We start from the raw sequence: 24,322 nt of genomic DNA, 5'->3' as shown, positions 1-24,322 counted from the left end.
TTTTTTTTTAATACGCGAGAGAAAAAAAACTTTTTTCTTTTCACCATACAGTACGATGATTCAATTTACAAACAAGTTATTTTGGTTTTTTTCCTCACCAAAAACCATCATCATCATCATCATCGTCATCATTATCGATTGAATGAGAAAAAAAACCATGACCTGAATCTTGTTTTGGTAAATTTGGCCTTTTTTTTCAATTCAAAATGAAAATATCAAAATTTTTTTTTCTTTCACCACGACTAGCGATCATTGATCGATCAGAAAGAAAAAATTAAATTATCAAACAAACGATGATTATCGGTGGAAAGTTTTTTTTTCTTGCATGATGATGAGGAGTATGAAAAACATACACACACACACGCCATTTTTGTGAAGAAAATGAACACACAGCAAAACAGAAATTAAAAAAAAAAAAAAACATCAGAATCATCAACAAAAAACGATTTATCCGGAATTGAATTATTTCCGCGAATACTGGCTATCATCATTTAAATACGTGGAACGTAGAAAAAAAAATCCAAAACAAAACAAAAATATGTTTGCATTTCCGATTTTGATCAAACACACACACATAGAATAATAATACTGCTTTATTCTCTGGAAAATTTAGATTTTTCATTCATTCATAACAATAACAATGATATTCATTCGCATTTCATTTCAACAACAACAACAAAAAAAATTGGAAAAAAATGGAAACATGAAAACATTTCATAATAATTTTTTCACTATAATAATCTTGATAAAACATGTGGTGATCATTCAGTTTACAACAACAACAACAACAAAAAACAAAAAAGTTTTCAGTCTATTTTTGTTTTCGGTTTTTTTCGGACTGAAAATGACGGAAACATTTTTGTCATGTGTGTGTGTGTGTACATTATATCAAGTTTTTAATAATCCGGATTCGAAAAATAATTTTGTTTGGCCATCAGGAAATTAAAAGGATTGATTTTTTTTTCTTCTTTTTTTTCTTCCGAATCATTCAAACAATGGTACCATTGAATGTTTGATTATTATTGGCTGTCGATGCAGTTGTATTGGTTGGACCAGTTGTAGTTGAATTTGTTGTCTGTGACATTTTTGTACTCAATTCTTCTTCACTTGGTGAATCGATACAAATCTGTACGATATCTTGATTTTTTAAATTTTTTTTTTGTTGATCATCCTGATTCACTTTATTATTATTAATGGATTGTTGTACAGATAGATTACCATTATAATTTTTTGGCACTGTTATAGCAGGCAATATTATACAATCATCATCACTATCAGTATCATCATTATTATTTACATTATCACTATTTAGTCGTTTTTGTTGTTGTTGTTGTTGTTGTTCATCATCGTCATCACCATCGTCATTGTTATTGATTTTAGATTCAATCATTAATGTTGGTAATCGATGACCAGTACGACGATTAATAATTGTTGATTTTTTTGCTGTTGTTGTTGTTGATGATGATGATGATTTTTTCGTTTTCGACGACGTCTCAGATGATGACAATAATGATGTTGGTCGATTTTTCATTCCATGTGGACGAATATTACTATTATCGACAGACATGAAATTTGTTTTACATTTTAATTTACCTAAACGTGGTGATTTATTACGATTAAATCGATGACAATTGTTATATAAACGTTCTTCAATATTATCATCAACATGAAGTGATACACGTGATGAATTTGATGATGTAGATGATGATGATGATGATGATGATGTAGATGTGGAATTAGATGCTGAAGATGTTGATCTAGATGATTTAATCACATCATTTGTTGTTTGGGATAATTGTCTTGTTGAATCAGCAATACTAAGCATACTGATACCATCAACGGCACTAACTTTGAGACCACCACCACCACCACCGATACCACCAATACCACCAGTTAAATGACAACTACCACCACAACCACCATCATCGCCATCATCGTAACCATTATTATTATCATCATGAGAATTATTTTTGTTATTTTTTTTCTTTTTTCTTCGCATAGGTGATTTAGATCTCATGGAACTGGCACGATTCAAAAACATTTTCTTACTATTCACTGGACTTGGTTTGATTATAAAACTAGAGTAGTGGACAATTAAAAAAAAATGGGGGGAAAATGAGAATTTTTTTTTTTGATTTCTGGCAGAAAAAAAATCGCACACACACACACAAAATTGATTTGTCTTACATAATATCACCTTCTTCAAGTTTAAGATCACAATTTGGATTGATTATAACATAGGATAGTTCTGTTCTTTTTTCCGAACAATTATCTAAGAATTGAAAAAAAGAGGAAGAGAAAGAGAAATGAAAATGACAATTCTTTTTCTTTATCTATGAACAATTCGACTAACCATAATCATTCGATGGTATTCCAAGATCTTGAAGACGATTTCTAACTAGATTGGATATCTCTTGTCTTTCCACTTCATATGTAAGTGCCTGATAATTGATCTGTTCAGTCAATGGTAACATGAAATCAAATGAAATCTGTATGCCCTACATATTGAAATGATAAAAAAAATCAATATTTTTTTGGTTAATAATCAAGTGATCCAAATACCGTTCCAATATCATTTGAATGTGTACTTTGTGTACGATAAATACCGATTGGTATTTCACAAGTAGTTGAACAAAGACGTTGATAAAGTCGGCCATAAGTACGTATCCATAGATCATCTTTTGTGATACGCATCGATGAAAGAAATCCAGATCCAGGTGCTTGATCAATGCCCAATAATAAACGAATAATTGTAATCATATAATCCTTGACAAATGCTTGATATAGTAATGTATCCAACATTGATGCACTGAATACATTGCCAGCGGCAAATGGTAAACGAAACATGTATGATATATGTGAACCACGTTCACGTTCATGCTAAAAATAAACATAAACAACAATAATTAATGTGAGTGATAGAAATTCGAAGAATCATATTTTGATTCAATTTTTACCTTTTCCATTTTCGATAATGATAATGCATAAATATCATGTGCACGAAATTGCATAAAACGCATATTACTTGATTGTGATAACTCGGTAATAATCCGTACAGATGAAAACATTTTAAACATTGTCTGTACAGCCACAATTGTATTACAATCTGATAGATAATCTTCTTCAGCTGAATTTGTTGTCTCTTTATTGACCACCACCACAGAATCGGCAAGATTAATTCCGGCTCTAATTAAATCATCAAGACTTTTTTTTTGGTTGTTTGTGGTTATAAAACAATGAAAAAAAATTAATCAATTCATTATCGATAAATCATTAAATCACTTACTTATCAATGCAGCCTTTCATCCAATAGACCAATGGAAACCATGAAATGGCATCAATAAATGCTAAACTAGGTGTCTTTTCCAATAACAATATTATTGGCCGTAAACTGGTTGGTTGATGAAAATGTGCACGTAATGGTATGATAAAATTATAGATACCATAACTAGCATAATCGGCAGCCAATATAATACATTTGATACCTTGCCAATCATAATCACGTGCATGAAAATATGGACAATGTTCACATGGCTATCATATAGTAATAATAATGGAAAAAAAGATCATTATCAGTAAATAATGACCACCAGAGTAGCAGTAAACAAAACAAAACAAAAAACAAAAAAAAATCAAATGAAATGAAACAAATGATCACACAATGATAATCGATATTCATTATTTTTTATTTTTTCTATCCCAAAAAAAAGTCAAACAAAACAAATAACTAGTCTTTGGAGAGGAAAAAATGACAATTTTGTTTTCCAGTTTTTTTTTCTCTTTTCATTGCTCAAAATGGGTTTCTTCTTCTTTTTTTTTATTCTGTTTGTTTATTGTAAAACAAATGACCATCACACCATCACTATTATAGAATCGAAAAAAACCCGATTGATCAATTTGAATGATAAAGATAATTACATTGATTGTGGTTTTTTTTCTGGTTTCTATTCTATTCGATTCATTTTCTTTCTTCATTTATATATATATAAATAAAACCTATCAGTTTGTCGTTATTTATCACCATTCTCTACATCTGTATTCATTTATTTCTAATTTTAAAAACATCCCATTTGATGTCAAAAGTCAAATGATGACAAAAAAAAATTTATATTATATCGGTATATCCAATTGAATGATTTCCTAGTTTCACTATAGTTTATAATAAAATATATAACAAACACAACATATTATAAATACCATTGATATCTGAAGACAGCATGGTGGTTTTTTCTCCTTGAGCAAATAACATAATGTTGGCGATACACCAACATATGGTGACACTGGTGGAAATCCTTTGATGATCCTGATTGTTGTTTTCCAAACCGATCCAAAAAATAAAGAAAAAAAAGAAGAAAGAAAAATTCACTCAATAATTCATTGTAATACAATACAAATGGACAAACAATGACAACATACACACACAAACACAAGAATCAAGAATCGAGAAACATGAGAGAATACAAAATTCTCATTTGGGTTTTATTTTTATTTTTTTTCGTTTTGGTGATTAATCGATTGGAAAAGATTTTTGTGTTTTTTTATTTTTTTCTGTTCTAAGAAACAAGATCAAACAAGATTTTTTTTTTTGGTTTGCATTTTCAATCAGATTCTCATCAGATTTCGAAATTTTTTTCTTGGAAGAGAATGTGAATGAATGAAAGCTAAAACTTGTCATCATATCGTGTGATATCCATGGATCTGAATCTGGATTTTTGATAGTTTTTTTTTTGACCGAAAAAAATCTTCAATTCTACACAATATTCTTGTTTCGCAAAATACATTGATTGATTGAATTAAATGAGAAACAAGAATCATTTTAAAAAAATTTTTTATTATGAATCAAAAATCATCATCTACCAAAATGAAAAACTTTATCATTCTCATCCTGATGATGATCATTGATTTTCATTCATTCAATCAATTCGTTTTTTTTTGTTCGTTCGTTTTGTTTTGCTTTGTTTCGTTTCACCGATATATTTTCCTTTCTTTTTCTTTTTGGGTAGATGATGTTGCTAAGTAATAATAACCAGTCGAGCAATGAAAGAAAATCAAATCAAATAATGATAAATTCTATAGCGAGTGCAATGAAAAGGAAAATCTTTTTTCTAGAGAGAGAGAGAGAGAGAGAGAGAGAGAAAAAAATGAAAATAAAAAATCAAACCAAGCAAGCAAGCAAGCAAGCAAAAAAAAGTAAGATCAAATTGAAATGTCAAAATTCAATGAAATGGAAAACAGAAAGTGGAAATAAAAATTATTATCATCATCATCATCATCGAGAGAGAGATTTTTTTCCTCTTGTTTCTCGTTTTTTTTCGTTGTTTTCATTTTACCACGGAAACCAAATCTGATTCTCCATTTCTTTTGTCGTATATGAATAAAGAATTTTGCATGAAAAAGATAAAACGACAAAAAAAAATTTGTCATTTTTTTTCACCATCCCTCTTCTCTTCTCTTCTCTTCCCACTTCTATCAATTTATTCAAACAATTCGACAATCAATGATGATGATGATGATGATGATGACAAATTGAATTTTTATCTCATCTTATCTTATTTGAAAATTGAATTCAATAGAAAAAAAAATTTCAAATTTTGAATTTGAATATTTTTTTCTCTACATCAACAATTTTGGTTCGGTTCTTGACCACACCACACACACAAAAAAAAAAAAAAAAAAAATTGCACAACACTGTGTTTGTGTTTATGGCACACATTTACCAGATGGCATGATGTGCCACACACACACTTACACAAACAAACGCATCAATAGTGGAAAATTTTCCATTGAAAATACATGGTTGATATGCAATAGGATGTGTGTGTGTGTTTATACTATAAATATATTGTAAACAAAACAAAAAAAATGACGATGAATTAAGAAAAATAAATATATCGTCGGTAATAATAATAATAAAAATATAATGAGAGATACATTTGTCAATAATATCGGTTAATGGAAAAGTTTTCCATTGATTTTGTTTGGAAGACAGAACGAAAAACGTGCAATAAAAAATAAAAAGATCAAAGTGTTTTTTTTCTCATTTCGATTTCATCCACTGAACCACATATCGGTCAACCAACTAATCAACCAAATGATCAAGTATTAAGTACAAAAATCTTAATCCGTAATGAATTTAGAAAATCCACGAATAAAAATTAATGGATCAAAGGTTATTAGGTTATTAGTGTGGGGTAAAAAACTAAATGCAAAACAAAAACTTACACAGAATTTTCCACTGGAAATGTCCATTGATTTTCAGAATGACGATCCATTTGTTTGTTTGCAACATTTGTCACATCTTTTGATTGATTATTATCATTTTTTGATTCTGTAGGTGAAAAATTTGCTTCTTGTTGATCACCACCACCACCATTACCAACACATTGATCACTTGATTCTGTTGAACTTTCACTACTACTACTATCATCACCTAACATTGCTGGCACTGGTGCAATACTTGGTCTTCGGCCACGTGCAGCAACAACATCGTTTGTTTTTGTTGCCGGTGAACCAAATTCAATTTTAGGCACCTCTAAATGACTTAAATGTTTACCGGCTGTAACACGTTTCATTTTGGTTGCAAATTCAGCCACAGCACGTTTCAATCGTGTTGGTGATGAATCACGACGTTTTCCAAGTGCTAGATCCGATAAAAATAAACTGGATGATTTTCGTCGTAAATTACTAAATGAAAATGGATTTCCACTACTAGTTGTGCTTGTATTATCTTTTCCATTATAATCAGTAGATAATAGATGCATATCAGATCGATTATTGTCATTACGGTCATTCTGTAATTAAAAATCAATAGAAAAAAAGAGAGATGATACAAAATTGTCACAAAAAAAAATTTTTTGTTTTGTTTTGTGTAATGATACAAACTTTTTTCGATTTTAATAAACCAGGTGATAATGGTGGCGGTGGTTGTGGTTGCATCAATGATGATGGTGATGTATCAACATTATCGATAATCATTTTAATTGTTGGATCATCATCATCATCATCATCATCATTATCATCACAACAGCTATCTTTGTGTCCATTATTATCTTCATCTTGATGATTATTATTGGAACAACGACAATCATCATCATCATCATTCAATAATTGCAGTGCAAGTTGTTTTGGTTGTTGTTTTGTTTCATTATTATTATTATTATTAATATTAATAATATTATCGGATCGTTGTTTCTTTCCATTATTATTATTATTATCGATATTGATTTTATTATTATTTTGATCACCACCACCACCACAACCACCACCATCATTACCGCTGCCACCATGGCCAACACCATTTGTAATTAGTTGATGATTACTACCGGCTAAATGTTGTGCACTAATCGATGATGATGTTGTTGTTGTCGGTACAAATGTTGAATTTTCTTCTTTAGCTATATTCATATAGAAACAAACATCCGAATGTTTCAATACATATGATGGTCCCGGATTTAACATTATTGGCCATGTACCATGCATATCGGTTTGTATGCCGATTAATGCAACACCGTATCTATAAAAAAAAAAAAAAAAAAATACAAAATGAAATGCGTGAGAAGAAAAAAAAACAAAAAAAAAAGTTTTTTCTCTGTCCAGTCATCATCATCATGATTCATGATTCATTTTCAGCATCATCAACAAATCATTAATGTTTTTGTTGATCTACTAAACTAAAAATAAATTGTCAACAATTGATTTATTTGTTGTTGTTGTTGTTGTTGTTGAATGATCAACAACAACATCTGAGTCCTTTCTCTCAGATCCAATATGGACAATAACAAAGTAAATTACTTTTTTTTCTACTTTTGTTGCTGCTGCTGCTATAAACAAACCTTGCACATCAACAACAACAACAACAAAATAAACAAACAAACAAACAAACTTCACCGATTATCATCATCATCATCATCATGATGACCAAAAATTAATATCATTACTAATATCATCACAGGCGTGAAAAAAATTGTACCATCAAAAGTAAAACATCATGGGGGGGTCGAGAGAGAAAGAAAAGTTAATAAAGAATATTTTTCTCCCAGCAACCAAACACAAACAGCAGCAGATGCAATGGAATTTTGCATTCCAAACGAAATATCAAAAAAAAAAAAAAAAAAAAATCCCAAAGCTTGGAATTCTCTCATTGCTTTTATCGTTTGTTGAAAGATTCAATTAACCAAAGTTTTCACATCATTTCAGTAATAGCCATAATCAGAGGAATATTCATTAAAATGGGAGGTGTGTAAAGGGGTGTGTGTATGTGTTTGTTTAAAAATTATTACAGTTTGAAAAAAAAATACAGAATTACAAAGTTTTTTTCACTCTTTCTCCTCTCTTCTCTGTCGTCGTTTTAATCTTGATATGATTAATTTATAAACGAAAAAAAAAATTCATTCGTTTTATTTGTTGTTGTTGTTGTTGTTGTTTGTATAAATTATTCACTCGTTGCTGTTGTTGTTGTTGTTGTTGATTTGGATTTTTTTGCATTGCAAATTTTGTTTTTCTACCTTTTTTTTCAAATAATTTGACAGCTACAACATGTACCAGCACCGTTATTATCATCTACAAATCCACCAACATCATCATCGATATCAACAACAGAATTTTCCAGATTATTTATTGTTTTTATTCTCTTTGAACATTCACGATTCTTTTTCTTTATCATTTTTTGTTGTTGTTGTGGTTGTTGTTGTTGTTGTTGTTGTTGTACATTTTTCATATCTTTATTACTTTGACTTTTATTCGAATCATCATCAACGTTAGAATTAGCATCATTCATTATTATTGTCTTTACTGGATGTTGATCGTTATTAATTATCATTTTCATTTTTTCACGAATTTTATTCCATTCATCAATCTCTTTATCGGTGACACGTTTTTCTTTCACCATTATTTCCACCAATAATGATGGTGTATCCGATGGTATATGTTGTATATGATAATAATCATTATTTTTTCCACGCCATTGAAATTTTGTTGATTTTTGTTGCTGTCGCTGTTGCTGTTGTTGTCCGAGTTGTTGTTGTTGTTGTTTCGGTTGACCACCACCACCAACACTAACTTTTGGACATTTAAAAATATGTTGATAATCACCCGGTGCAATCAATATAGTTGGTACATCAGAATCAACGTGTTTAATTTGATTATTAAAATCATCACCATCGACATTATTATTATTATTATTATTGAGATTTGATTGTTTTTTCGTCAGCAATTTTTTCGTTAACGATTTTAGCAATGAATTATTGCTACGTTTTTGACTTTTATTATCATTTTTATTCACTGCTGCTGTCAACTTTTGATCAAATACATTGGGCAATTTTTGTTTAAGATTTTTCGAAAATTCTTCAACAACCGGTAACAATATCGTTGCATCATCGGAACGAACTTTTTTCACCTGGTTTGTTTTCGTCACTATTGATTGTATTAATCGTGATTGTTGTTGGTCAACATTACTCAACGATGATGTTGATCTGGATTTTGATTGTCGTGATTTTTGATTTCGTTGTTTTTTAATTTGACTTTTTTTATTATTTTTTCGTTTACTAATCGATCTTTTATTGACTGACAATGTTTTCGGTTGTTGTTGTTGTCGTTTTGAATCATTATGATCATCATTATCGGTTTGTTGTTGCTGTAATCGAAGTTTCGATAATTTAATACCACTATCGGCTAAAACATATTCACCTTCTTTCACTACAATTGAATTTAATCTTGATGGTATACGTTTATTGATCTGTGTTGATCTATATAATGATAGATGATCATTCGTTTGACGACCACCACCACCGCCACCACCACCACCATCATCATCATCATTTTTTGTTGACATCCGAACACCAACAGCAATTTATTTATGAATGTTTTCAGGTGAACAAAAATCACAATACCAAGATGATCAAAGTGGACAAAAAAAAAATATCAAGTATTTCTTTGGTTGCCTTCAATTAAAAATAGTAATTCGTATGTGAAATGAAACCAATGCCAATAAATTAGAGAATTTTTAAATCATTTTTGTCATTGTTGTTGTTGTTGTTGTTGTTGTTTATTTGATTTTTTCCACTGTTCTAGAATTTCTTATTATTCTTTGTTGTTTGTCAATTTTTTTTTCACACAAACAAAATTTGACCTCGATTTTTTTCAATGAAAAAAAAAAATTTTTTTTTTTCACCACTTGATATATATCACACACACACACATGCACATACATTTAATTAGAAATTACATTCTATAATATTCGTCGTCGGTAGGCCACTTCAATTGATTCAATATATTTTCATTATTTTTATTATTATTATTCTCAATCTATCATCACCAGATTCTTCATGGATTCTTTTATTTTCAAGTTTCAAGTAGTTTCAACAACAACAACAACAACAAAAAAAACGGTGAAAAATTTGACGTCGATCAATAATATATAAATCACAACAGCAGCAACAGTATACACACACACACACACACACAATTACTATTTCGATTGAAGTCAATTATATTTAGGTTTTTTTTCTTTCTTTTTTTTTTTTTGGACAGAAAAAAAAGCCATTAGCCATTTTATTGTCTTGAAAATAGTGGCCAACAAGAGAAAAATTCGGCAAGACATTATTATTATTATTATTATTCTGGTGACTTTTATACTCAATGTGCATTCATATACACACACACACACACACACTGGTAGATAGTGAAATTTCATTTACTTACTTTCGATGTGAATGAAATGAAGCATAGGTAAAACTTTTTCCTTCATATTCACCAAAAAATCGGCTATCACCAAGTCTTATATGATAAATTTCATTGCCTGAACATTTTCCATATAAACGATGCCATTCTTCATCCGATGTTTGACCTTCTCTATTTTATTATTATTGATTGATTGGTTGGTTAATGCATCAATAACCGGAAAAAAAACAAATGAAGTGAGGAAATGAAATTTTTTTTTTTTTGTTTGCAATATATTAAATCACCACTTACTGTCCACGTGATGTATGCAATAATAATGTGACCAATGTAGATGTTCCTGGACATAGACAATTATTGGCCAATAATGCATATTTGAATTCATCTTCACAAACAACGTGTTCTGTGTTTGTGTTTATTTTTTCAATTTTGAACGAAAAAAAAAAATTGATTTTATCACAATCAAACAAAACAAAACAAAACAAAAAATGTGATTTGCATATTTACCGGCAAATGCAACATGAATTTTATTTTCCGGACGAAATATCTGTATATATTGTGGAACGTTTGGTGCAAAATCTCGTACTGCCCATGATCTTAGAATTGTATGTTGATCCTATATAATGATGTTTTTGAATCAAAAAAAAAAAGAAAACAAAACAAATATTCAAATTATAATTAAATCAATTATTAATCGATTAATTAGTGTACGAAAAAAAAACATAGAAATAGACCGAGAATCTGACAAAAAAAATTGAAATAAATCAACAGAATATTCTCTTCTTTTCAATCATCTTTTTATCTTCAACTAATTAACTATACAACAGTTTAATTGATACCCATTTTTTTTATTCAGAATCAAATTATTATTTGTTTTCAATTAAATAGCTGAATACAGTCACACAAACAGAGAATCTCTGAATGTTAATATTGAATAGACCGAAAAAAATTCATCAAAAAAAGCTAATCTTTTAATGGCTGTGCTATCAGGAATCAGTAGTATCATTTCAAATGGATTAAGAGCCTATAGGATGGAGTTATTTTTTTTTTGGAGACAAAAATGAGGTCAAACTACAAATCAAAAGGTCTATTGTTGTTGTTGTTGTTGTTGTTGATGTGAAACAGAATAAATAAACAGAAAAAAAAATTCAATAATTACAGCAGCCGATCGATCATTATAATTACGTGCAGCCAATATAAAACAGGCTTCAGCTGCATTCATTCTTGCCCTTGTTAGATCCGTATCTTTTAATGCTGAACCTTGTAGATAGATGACACGTTGTACCCACATTGGCATCTGTAATATCATTTTCATTGTTGTATCCAATTCACATGGTGATAATAGTACAACATAAAAATCCTATATATATTAACGAATTAAAAGTGGCAAGTTTTCAGTTTTACATTTCAAAAAAAAAAAAAAAAAAATTACATCATCAACAATAAATTTGTTACCTGTAATAAAGGATGAGCATAAAATTCATTCAAAAAATCCATCACAGTATCTGATCCAAGTGTTGTGGAACAAACGACAACATGTTTTTCTGTTTGAGCACGATGAGTACTAGGAAAAAAACAAAATAATAATGTATTGTCAATTATTATTTGTTTCAATTTATTATCATTTTTTTTGTTTTATGACATGAATGTCATATTCTTTATTATATAATAAAGAATATTCTGTGTGTGTGTACATATATGTAAAACTAAATTAAGTTTGACAGGTTCTCAGTAATATACATAATTCTTCATTTTAGAAATAAAAAAAAAATGAAATGAAATGTAATGAACCAAACCAAAACTGGAATAATTTTCATATTATTAGATTTTCTTTTTTTTTGAGGGTTATTCATTCGATTGATAATTAGAAAATACCGGATAAGATATCAATCGTGATCGAATGATCTAGTGATCTAGGGTTCGGGGTTTGATGATGATCATATATAACAAAAAAAAAATTTGATATTCCAATTATTATTAAATAACTGATATGAATGTATGTGACGCCGCCCATCACACAGACAGAAAGAAACCCGGGTCTGAAGATTTCCATTCTAATGATAATAAATCTAGGTGGTCATAATTTGTTCGGAAAAAGACAAAAAAAAAAATTTTTTTTTTTTCGTTATCTTCCACTTTTTGTTCATTCATTTAGAATGAAAATTACCGGAATAAATGAATGAATGAATGAATGAATGAATGAATCTTGTAGAGAAAAAAAAAGAATAAAGTCACGAATCATCATCATCATGAATCCAAAAAAAAAAAAAAATTATTGAAGAAAAAGAAATATTAGATAGATAGATAGATAGATAGGTAGTGTAACATAATAATGATCATAAACCAATTTTGTCTGTATGTTTTTCTTGATTCATTCACATATAAATAAAGATCGTTTTTGATATAAATTTCAAATGAAACGAAACGTGAATGAAAATTTAATAAGTTTCATTTGGTCAGTGTGTATGTGTATGTTTATGGGATCATCATCGATAATTTTTTCAGTTCTATTTTTCATGTAATCATAAAATTTGACATGAATTTCATTTATTTTCAATATCAAAATATACCCGATACATGAAAAAAAAACACGGTTAAATTGTTTTTTGATGACTTATTCGTTTCAAAGGGAATTAGATGATGATAATGGTGATGATTCATCATCATATATCTCATCATCATAATGATTATTATCAAGAGAGATGATTGTGAAAAGGATGTCAAAGTCTGTGTGTGTGCGTGTGGAAGGAATTTCAATTTAAATGAAACGACAATGAACAAAAAAAAACATTTAATTTGGGCAATTCACTAATTCTAAATTGGTTGTTTTTTTTTTTTTTTTTTTTGTTCAAATAGTCATTCAAATAGTTCAGTTACAACATACCTATAACTACCACCAAGTTTTTGTCGTTCCATCCATGTATATGCTAACTGTTCAAATTGTGTAGGCAATACAATCAAGGCAACACCAATCATAATGACCATAAACAGCTGTGATGGCCAACGATCGGGTTTATAATCACCATAACCAACGGTTGCAAATGTTACAACAACAAAATAAAGGCTTTCAAATAGATCAACATTACGTCCACCGGCACGTTGAAAATGTTGAAATCCACAAAGACTGAAACAAAAACCAAAAAAAAAAAATTATTGAAAAATTTAAATTTCAGAAAAAAAAATTAAACAAACATTAAAATCATCGAGTAGCCAAAAAAATTACCTCGTAAATATAAGACATAATAATGTTGCCGAAAGAATCATTAAACGTTGTGATAGTGCCGATTGTGAACGTTGCATGGCACGATTCAAATCGTTCTGTGTGGTCAGTGTGTGTGTGTGTGGTTAGTTTTAAAGAGGCAAAAAAACAATAATTTTTTTTTTCGTTTAGTTCATGGATCAAATTATTAACGATTAAATTATGTTAATCAAAGAAAAAAAAAAAAAACAGAAAATGTAATGGTATGTTTAATGGTTCATTGCGAAAGAAAGAAGGAAAAAGAATTCCGAATCTAAAAGAATCATAAACAAAACGTGAATGAAAAAAAATTCTAGATTCTAGATTCTAGAATGAATGAAAAAAATCGATTTATGAAAAAAAAAAGAAAATTTTCTCATGAATATTTCAGACACAGATCAAGTTCAAGTTTTAGAGATTTTCAAAACGATTTTATAAATCGGTTTTTCTCTCTCACTCTCTCTCCCTCATTTCTATCCTGCACTCCTCTCTGCCTAAATTAGCTCATAACCATTTTGGTTTTATTTATATATTTCAATATTCAATTACGTCGTATTTTGTTTGTTGTTGTGGTGAAATAAATTCTCCACGAACCATTTGGAACACACACATGCACAAATTCCTGGAACGCACATCATACCAACATGTAGATTATTGATCTAATAAACTTTAATAGACTTTATTATGTCTAAATGGTTGGATTTTAAATTTTTTTTTCAACAAAAAAAAACAGCGTGTGAGTGTGTATATGACTTACAAACATATTTTCCAACGTATATTTAGCCAGCCAACAATTTAAAAATGATGGAACAAAAAGATTACGTAAAGGTGAATAGAAAAACTGGTAAGAAAAAAAAACGAGAGAAAAAAAAACAATGTGATTGGCATCAGTCAGGAGTAAAAAAAAAAGTTTTAAATATAGTAAAAAAAATGTCGATGATGATGATGATGATGAAAAGTTTCGACACACACACACACACCAGACACAGAATCAGAATCAGTATCATCGTTGAGCTAAAATTTAGCTGCAGTTGACAAACAAATAAAATGCGAATGATGAAAAAAAAAATTGTGATTTCATTATCACTGAATGAATGGTGAATGGTGAATTGAATCAACTTTTTTTTTGTTCCTTTTTGCTTCCGTTTTGTACTTTTACTGGTTTTTTTTTCGGTACAGAAAAAAAAGTTTCATACAGAAAAAAAAGAACAGAAAAAACCCGATATAGAGTAAATATAAATGATATGACGGAATTTCTAATTTTCATTCAATTTGTTGTTTTTTTTTCCTGATATTGCACAATAGAATTCTGATTCTGAATTCTTCAAAGAATTTGTTGATTTTTTTTTCATCTTCTTGTGGCTACAACGTGATTAATATATTTCAACCGAATGATGATGACGAAAAAAAATGGCAAAATAATGATAATGAAAATTTACATGATAAATAATAACCTGAATCTATCTAGAGATTAGGTGATTTGATTTTTTGATTATTAAATATGAAATAAAAATGAAACATGATCGATGCTATAATATATGAAAATATAAAATTACTACTACTTACCGATACAATGTATGGAAGATTAGTGATGATTTCAACGACAAATTGAAATGTAAAAATTGTTTGTAAACAATTTCCCTGTGTGTGTGTGCGTGTGTATATATATGAATATTCAGATTACAGAATTCAGGCCGTTACAGAATTTTTGTTTGAATAGAAAATAATGATCAGGAACAGCATGAAAAAAATGAAAAAATGAGAAAAAAAAGAAAATGAAATACCATTAGTGATTTTTTTTCAATATTTTCTGTTCGTATTTGTTAAATTTCCTGTATTATGATTAAAAGAAAAAAAATTCTTGTATTTTGATGCATTGTGTGTGTGTGTGTGTGTGTGTGTGAAAATTCAATTTTTTCGTATAAATTGGAAATTTGAACCCATAGAGAACATGCACACACACACACACACAAAATGATAAATACTGCCATTTTTTGACAGCAAATTGCCAATGATGCAAATAATTATGCCATGACCTGAAGAATTTCTTATTTTTTCTTTCGGTTTCATGGTTAGTGCCATTGGGTTGAATATAGATGGTGATGATGATGATCTGAATGATAATCATTTCAAAAAGATGATGTAATGAGAATATTCAGTGTTTTGTGTAGTGAACAAACAAAGTAATGAGAGAAAAAAATTAAATCAATTCTGTCAACTTGATTACAATGATGATGATAATGATGATGATGAAGGTGAGAAAATTATTTTATTCCTCTCTGTTGCTTTGTTAATGTGATGACAACTTTGAATTTTCGTAATTTTATTCCTGTGTTGTTGTTGTCGTCGTTGTTGCATACACAATTGAACACGTTGCATAATTTGCATAAAAATAAAGAAAACTTTCTTCTACTTCTTTTGTTTTGATTGCAATCCAAAGAAATCAGAAAAAAAATCACGAATCATCACTCACCTTGTTGCTTAGATAAGCTAATAATAAGGCCTCCGTAAAGCACATCATTGATATAATTGACTGTTTGTTTTTCATTTCGTTTCGTTTTGTTTCGTTTTTTCGATTTTTTTTTTGATGAATGAAGGATATGTGTGTGATGTGTGGAAAATTTTTTTTAGATTCAGCAAAACCAAAAAAAAAAAAAATTTGTCGTTGCAAGCAAAATTGCAATGAAAAAAGCATTCAAGATGAATTGAAAGTAATTAATTTATTTGAAAAAAAATAAATGGAGGAATAAATGAAAAATTAGATCAAGATGGGTAATAAAAAAAATATCTGCACATACCTGTAAAAACCAAACCCCAAATGATCTGTCCACCCAGATTATGGCACGCCTAGAACAAGAATAGTGATAAACCATTATCATTTTAAATTGTCACACATGAATATGGTTTTCATCAGCTTCATCAGTGACTAACCAACCCCCCACCACCACCCCCAAAATAAAAACAAAAAAAAAGACATACCAATTTAATGGTGCCATCTGTGCAGAAACATTGACTGGAAGCCATCGATTATCATACATACGACAATCATACATTGAATTATAATTTGGTGATGTTTGATTTGTTAGATCCGGTGGTGGACATCCATGGCTATATATATATATAAACATGGTGTAGAAAAAAAAATGAAAATTAGCCAGAAATTAACCAGAATTTTGTGACACAACAACAACAACAACATTAATAATAATAATAAAAATGAAATGGAATAAAGAGAAAAATGCCTGAAAGAAAAATAATTCCTATACAGAATAATTTGCCTGCCGAGAAAGAATTATGATAAGCATCCCTAGTTTGACATCCATAAAAAAGATAGAGATACAGAAACAGAGAGAAACATTAATAATTTCATTACTTTCAACTTTTGTTTCTGGTTTCATATTTTTATACTTGTGTACTTGAAATTCTTTGAAAACAAGACAACAAAAAAAAAATAAATAAATAACCTCCTGAATATATCTGTATTTAGAATGAAAAAAACAAACAAACAAACAAAAATGTGTAATAATAATATTATTAATAATATCCAGAAAAAAAAGACATCAACATGAATATGATGATGATGATGATGATGACTTTATATATTCAAACACATAATCTAATTACAATGATAATGATGAATGATGGTGATGGCTTTTAATGGTTTCTGCTTAATACTTGTTTTTCACAAAATAAATAATTGATGATTAAATGAAATGGAAATGAAATGAAAAAAACAAAAACAACACACAAAAAGAAACTTGGACATTGGAGAATTGTATCGAGAGAGAGAGAAACAATTAATCGATTAATTAATAATCAAAGTTGATAATGATGAAATATTTGGTATTGACAAAATCTATATATATGGAGGTTTTGATTTTTCTGTTTGTGTGTGTGGGTGTGTGCGTGTGTGTGTCTTTGGGCATTTTTTTTCATCTCTGTTTATGATCAAGTCTCAAGTTTTTTTTTCTATATTATATTGCTGCCTGTCTCAAAAATGTCAAATGTGTGAAAATAAAATAAAAAAAAACAACAACAACTGAATAACAACAAAAAAAATGAAAATGAAAATTTTGAAAAAAAACAACAACAACAACAAACAAACCAATTTGCCAACAATGGTCCAGCATCGAATATCACTCGTACAATGTAGAATAAACATGTCAACAATTTCAATACGGTTTTAATGATTCGTATTTGAAGGCCTAGATGAGAATGGTGAAAATGGAAAAAAACAAAAAAACAAAAAACAAAAATTTGACAGATTTTTCATTTCAACAAAAAAAAACAATGAATAAATGAATGAAGATGACAACCAGACCAGAAAAATGAAAAAAAAAATAAAAAACATAAAAGGAAATTTGGATCGAAAAAAAAAATTTTTTTTCTTTTTCATTCACCACATGAACAGAGAAAACTTACTTGTACGTTGATTTTTGATGAAAAATACATGTAATTTTTCTTTGATCGTATTTTCATTTTCATAAAATTCCACACGAATCCTTTTGGAGGCAAAAAAAAATGAGAAAAAAGACAAGACAAAATTAGAAATTTTTTTCCTGTGTGTGTAATGGTGTTGTATTGGTAAATGGATGATATAAAGTCAAGTAAAGTTTTTTAGAAACAAACAGAAAAAAAAGCAAAAAAACATTGTGATGAGTGGTGAAAATAAACAAAAAAAAAATGCTTAGTCATCTATAAATACCGAGCAAAAAAAACAAAACAAAAATCTGGAGTATATAAGATGACAACCTCTGACATGAAAAAAAAACGAACGAACGAACGAACGCACACAGATACCTTGACAAGTTTGAATACACAAACAGAAAAAACATGTGGATTTTGATTTATGGATTTTCATCATCAACATCATCATCATCATCATCATCATTTTAAAACTTTACAGAACAAATGAAAAATGTATTAAATTCTCATGTAATGTAAAATTTTTTTAAAAAACAAAAGTTTAAAGAAAGAAAAAAAAACAAAATGACCAATGATCATCATGTTTTTTTTTTGTTCTCTGTAAAGTTCAACATCAATATATACCCTGTTTTCAAAGGTTTAACACAAACAAACAAACAAACAAAAATCTTCTTGTCAGACATATAAATACAATAGTGATCATCATCAATCATCATTCGATTCAAGTTTAGTTTAGATTCTTTAAAATTCTTTGCTGTTGATGTTTGTTGAAAACGGAAACACACGCACACGCACTTGAAATATTTCAATACAAAATATTCCATCAATTCTTTGGACATTTTTGAATGAATATGATCAAAGAATCGTAGTGAAAATCAAACAAACAAACAAACAGAATTACTAAATGTCAAAATGATAGTGGTGATGACAATATATTCTGGGATGTTTTTGAATAATAAAAATGTTTCTGTGTGTGTGTGAATGGAACAACATTGGTAAATAATGTACTTTTTATTGATGATTAAATCATGCGAAATAAAAAAAAAAAAAACTGCCCCATAAATCGATTAGAACACAGGTGTGTTTGTGTGTGAGTGTGTGAAAAAAATGATAAAATACATTTACAACTAACTGATGATTGATAATGGAACTAGAATAGAAAATAGAATCGAAAACGAAAACGAAAACAAAAAATCATCACCAAGCATCATCAAACATATTTTCGGATCGATATTTCGAAATACATTAAAGTTAAATGTTTTGCTATACTATATGATGTTACAAAGTCCATTTTTGATTCATTGAACCAAAAAATTAATCGAACGCACACACAAACACAGGGAAAAAAATTACTAAGGAGCTTATTTATAACCACCACCAATAACAAATTCAATTTATTGTTGCAAATCTTGAAACAACTTTTGCCAGGCTCTCAATTATTTATTTGTTTTTGTTTGTTTGTTTTTTGCTTTCCATCAATCAATGGTAACAATCATTTCATCAAAAAAATTTTTTTTTTTTGATGATAATCATCATTTTTCATATTTAATATTGTGTAACATAAACCGGGGAAAAAAAATTCCACCATTTCGATTAATTTATAGATCGATTATGGTGGCAAATAAAAAAATTGGCATTTTTTTTCTCATTCTGGTGAATTATTATTATTATTCAAAATTACGAACACGAATCGGGTGGAGCCAAGTGATTCTATTTGATTGATTACCATATTGTTGCTGTTGTTGTTGTGGAAAATGTGTGTGAATAGAAAAACATTTCCAACAACAATCATACAAAGCCCAAATCATCATCATCGTCATTTTTTTTTGTTGAATTTTAAGATTTTCTAATCCAGATAAATATTCAAAATATTTGAAAAAGCACCACATTCAAAATGGATGCCAAAATACTGCTGTTGAAATCGATTTTCGCTAGAAAGCGAAAAAGATTTTCATCATTTCAAAATTTTCAACAAAAAAAAAAATTCATCAAGTAGTCTTGAGTAGATGATTTTTTTTGAACACTCACAAACACACACACACAATAAAAATAACTTGATGGACAACAACAACAAAAAAAAAATTCCAATGAAATTCATTGTCATCTCAAGTATGTCATTTTTTGGATAAAGAAAACAAATAAACAAACACACAAAAATAACAACAGAATCAGAATCAGAATCAGAATCAGCAGCAGCAGCAACGAATAAAAAAATGTCAATAGCCCAGAAAAAAATTCCATCAAATCATCAGATTCAATTCATTCAACATTTCAACGTGAAATTCAAGAACTTTTTTTTTCTTTGATTCCTGGATAGAAAGTTTTTTTTTCATTATTACAGGATTAATCATCATCATCATCATGGTTGGATATCAAATTGCCAAAAGGTATTCTGGTTGAATCAAAAATTGATTTTGATGAAAAAAAAGTAGCAAAAAGAAAAGAAAAAACATTGTAAAATTTGTAAATTTGAGCAGTCCAAAATGACTCACATATCAAATCACATTGATTGGTTTCATTTCATCAACAAAGATTAATTCTGGATAGAATCAGAATATTATTATTCTTGAAATCAATGTGCATGGATGTTTCTTGTGTTTGCCATTTGAACATGAAACAACAACGTTCATGTTCATGTTTGTTTTTTGTTTTTTGCAAAATGACATAACGTGACTATTTTACATTATTATGTGGAGTTTTTTTTCTATTTTTAATTGAACATCAACAGTGCCATGTGTTGGTGAACTACAATTCAACACCCAGGAATTGGAATCGATGTTAGTGAATTCCGATGAACTAGGCTTGAAAACAGCTGATTTAGCCATTCTTCTGCTAGGCTGAAATTTTACATTGCAGTTATGATGGAGTTTTTTTTTTCTTTTGATTGAATTTATTGATTGATTTTTTTTCTGCTTCTCGCTGCTTTTTACTCGATTAATGTTTTTTTTTTGCATGTTCATTATGAAAAATTGAATTTTTTTTCCTATCTACTGGGTCCATATGTCAGGTTTGAATTGAATTAAAAAAAAGGAAAAAAAACACAAACATAGAAAATAGCAATACGTAAATCCTGAAATTCAATTAAGTCTAGGATGTAGGCGAAAGAAATTAAAAAAACACAAATGTAGGTGAAAAAAAAATGAATGAATGAATCTTGACAAATGTGTTTCCATAAAATATAAATTCAAACGACAAATAAACAAAGAAAAAATTTCGAATATTTGATGATGATGATAGTGAAAAAAAGAAACATTCAGATTGTTGGAATTTATTGTTGAAACAACAACAACAACAGCTCGTATTTATGCAGATTGTGTGAAAGATAAAAATCGCAGACACATAAACAGACATAAAAGTCAATTTTTTGTAGGCGAGGTTATTATCGTTATCAATTCAATTTTGAATATCCGGGCCAAAGAATCCAAACATTTGTGCTCTCATTCTGTCAACAATGACAATGATGATGGGCTATGCAAAGATTGGATTTGATGAATCAAGAATATTGCGTGTGTGTGTGTGTGTTCCGGAAAGCGGAAAATTTGTTTAACGTTCTCCATTTTTTTCCAGGTAAGAAGAAATTAAAATAAATGAATAAATGAACGAGGTAAAAAAAAATCCTAGAAAACCATAGTGGTATCAACCAGAGTATAAAGAAAATCATCAGATAAAATCAGTGGTGAACCAACAACAACAACAAAAAGTAATCATATGATATGACATGAATATTGACTTTTACGATTGTGTATGATGAATCTGTATATATGAATCTGAGATTCTAGATTCTAAGATTCTGATAATAATAATAATAAACTGATCTGATCTGATCTGATGTGATATGAATATAATATAACCATAAACTTTGAGTGAACTAAATTCTACTACACACAAAGAAAAACTCAGACAAATGACAGAATTCAAATTTCAGAATATTCCATTGAAAAAAAACAACATCAAACATTGAGGATGATGGGGAAAATTTTTTTTTCACTACTTTTTCAAATATTCAAAAAATTTGATTTCCAAACATAATTTATTTGAGTAAAAAAAAACAAACGAAATGAATAAAAAAAAATAAAGGTCGATGATATTTGTAACACAACCAAACAGAATTATTGACAAAACAAAACAAAAAATTCACAGAATACAGAATCTTATTCTCATCTGGCATCTGGAAAACAATTCATTATGTAACACACACACTTACACACACACACATATTGTTTTTATTATTATGAGCATTATTACAGCAACAATTTCTTTTTCTTTTTCTTTCTTTCTTTCTTTCAGTTTTTGTAGACGTTGTTATCATAGTCCATTATACATAATGTATCGTTGTGTGTGAGTGTGTGTGTGTAAATAAATAAATAAATAAATAAATGATTTGAATGCATATAAGCGTAAATAATCTCTATTGTTTTTTTTTGTTGTTGTTTCGTTTTGCTTTTGTTTTTGTTTTTGTTTTTTTTTTTTTTTTTTTTTTTGAACCAAAAGATATATTGCCTCGGAAGTAGCTAGTGGTTCAGGGACTAGAAATGTACGTTTTTTTTTTTTTTTTTTTTTTTTTTGCTAAGTTCTTGATGGAGCAAATGAGTGTGTGTTTCATAATAATGACGATGATGATAATGTGTGTATTGGGTTGTTGTTAGTATAAATCTAAAAGATATATACAAATAAACCGATAGGATAAACAAGAAATACAAATAAATTACACATCATCATCATCATCATCATCAGCGACAGGAGAAAAAAAAAATAAAGCAATGAAATGATCAATCAATAATCAATCAATATATATGTGAATGGATTTCTGTTTTGTTTTGTTTTATCATCAAATTAATAATGATGATAATCAAAAAATATATAAATACCATACAGATTCTGTGTTTATAATCAAGAATTGTGTAGAATGTGTCATTTTCATTCATTATATAAAAATAAAATTATCATCATTACAATTAACAGGAAAAATTCTGGAATCGATATTAAGATTGTCATCAATTTTTTTTTCTATAGTGGAAATTATTCCACTAGAAAATACCACTACACACACACACACACACATAAGGGAATCATAATTTCATTGTAAGTGTGTGTGTGTGTGTGTGTACTTAACCGTAAATTTTCTGGGAAAAAAAATTGTTAGAAAATTTTTTTCTTTAACAACAACAACAACTTGCTGACTCAAAATTATGTAATCATCACCGAAAAAAAAAAATATAAATTCAAGAATGTGTGTGCGTGTTCATTGTAAATGTTTAAAAAGCTAATATAAAAAAAAATAATAAATACTCAGGAGAGAGAGAGAGATGGAGAGAATGAAAATAAAATTTCTGAAACAATTTTTTTTATCTCGTTTTTAAAATAAATTCATCGGATTAAATTGCCTAAATTGATTATAATGATTTTTTTTTCGCTTGTTCTCTCCCTCTCTCTCATACATTTTTTTTTGTTTATCTAATTCTAGCTCAGTGAACATTTTTCTGTTGTTTTTTTTTTGTTTTTATAATTTAAAAAAAAATTCTTGACACATTCTTTTCATTTTTAAGAGAGAGAGAGAAAAAAAAATTTGTTTAAAGAAATTTTTCTTGTTTCCAGGATAAAAAAAAAAATATTAGACCAACCAACAGTGGATACATGGGATCTAATCAATTTTATTTTGTGTATTTTTTACAGCCTCTAGGGCTAAAAAATTGGACTGGTTGCTAACAATACCGTTGGATCGAAGATGATGATCACGATGATGATGATTACAACATAAAAATACTTGATCATCATTTTGTGGCAATGTCCGAATCATCTTAATGCCAATAAAAGTGGCCAAAATAGCCAAAAGATATACACACATTAGTATACCTGAATTCAATGGAATTTTTGCACCACAAAAAAAGAACTAAATGGTATTTGTCATCATTTTTTAAGTGGACAATTTTAAAATGAAAAAAAAAATTTAATAATTTTTCACATTCTGATGGAATTTTTTTTTTC

At 28.6% G+C, this 24,322-nt stretch overlaps 1 protein-coding gene across 6 annotated transcripts in view; it reads right to left on the bottom strand.

The window, feature by feature from the left end:
- Positions 1-608: 608 nt before the first annotated feature.
- SLO2 (slowpoke 2) overlaps positions 609-24,322 on the bottom strand; it is a 44,415-nt gene continuing 20,701 nt past the window's right edge. For 2 of the 6 annotated variants that reach the window (XM_075729130.1, XM_075729129.1), the window contains 23 exons: positions 18,335-18,414; positions 18,018-18,117; positions 16,892-17,020; positions 16,711-16,759; positions 16,386-16,445; positions 15,479-15,553; positions 14,670-14,753; positions 13,898-13,992; positions 13,559-13,798; positions 12,130-12,238; positions 11,834-12,034; positions 11,182-11,290; positions 10,969-11,077; positions 10,699-10,848; positions 6,883-7,513; positions 6,223-6,791; positions 4,198-4,303; positions 3,287-3,534; positions 2,958-3,204; positions 2,563-2,880; positions 2,354-2,498; positions 2,188-2,272; positions 609-2,078 (listed from right to left, as the gene is read on the bottom strand). In XM_075729130.1, the coding sequence (XP_075585245.1) occupies positions 989-2,078; positions 2,188-2,272; positions 2,354-2,498; positions 2,563-2,880; positions 2,958-3,204; positions 3,287-3,534; positions 4,198-4,303; positions 6,223-6,791; positions 6,883-7,513; positions 10,699-10,848; positions 10,969-11,077; positions 11,182-11,290; positions 11,834-12,034; positions 12,130-12,238; positions 13,559-13,798; positions 13,898-13,992; positions 14,670-14,753; positions 15,479-15,553; positions 16,386-16,445; positions 16,711-16,759; positions 16,892-17,020; positions 18,018-18,117; positions 18,335-18,414 (5,029 nt within the window). In that variant the 3' untranslated portion in view covers positions 609-988. Of the gene's footprint in view, positions 2,079-2,187; positions 2,273-2,353; positions 2,499-2,562; positions 2,881-2,957; positions 3,205-3,286; positions 3,535-4,197; positions 4,304-6,222; positions 6,792-6,882; positions 7,514-10,698; positions 10,849-10,968; positions 11,078-11,181; positions 11,291-11,833; positions 12,035-12,129; positions 12,239-13,558; positions 13,799-13,897; positions 13,993-14,669; positions 14,754-15,478; positions 15,554-16,385; positions 16,446-16,710; positions 16,760-16,891; positions 17,021-18,017; positions 18,118-18,334; positions 18,518-18,712; positions 18,842-24,322 lie in introns of those variants that run through there. The other 4 variants (XM_075729132.1, XM_075729134.1, XM_075729133.1 and 1 more) reach the window with 4 other exon arrangements.

The sequence above is a fragment of the Dermatophagoides farinae genome, chromosome 3 (assembly GCF_024713945.1).
Source record: "Dermatophagoides farinae isolate YC_2012a chromosome 3, ASM2471394v1, whole genome shotgun sequence".
In the NCBI taxonomy this organism is placed as follows: Eukaryota; Metazoa; Arthropoda; class Arachnida; order Sarcoptiformes; family Pyroglyphidae; genus Dermatophagoides; species Dermatophagoides farinae.
This window is presented reverse-complemented; position numbering and strand designations above follow the sequence as displayed.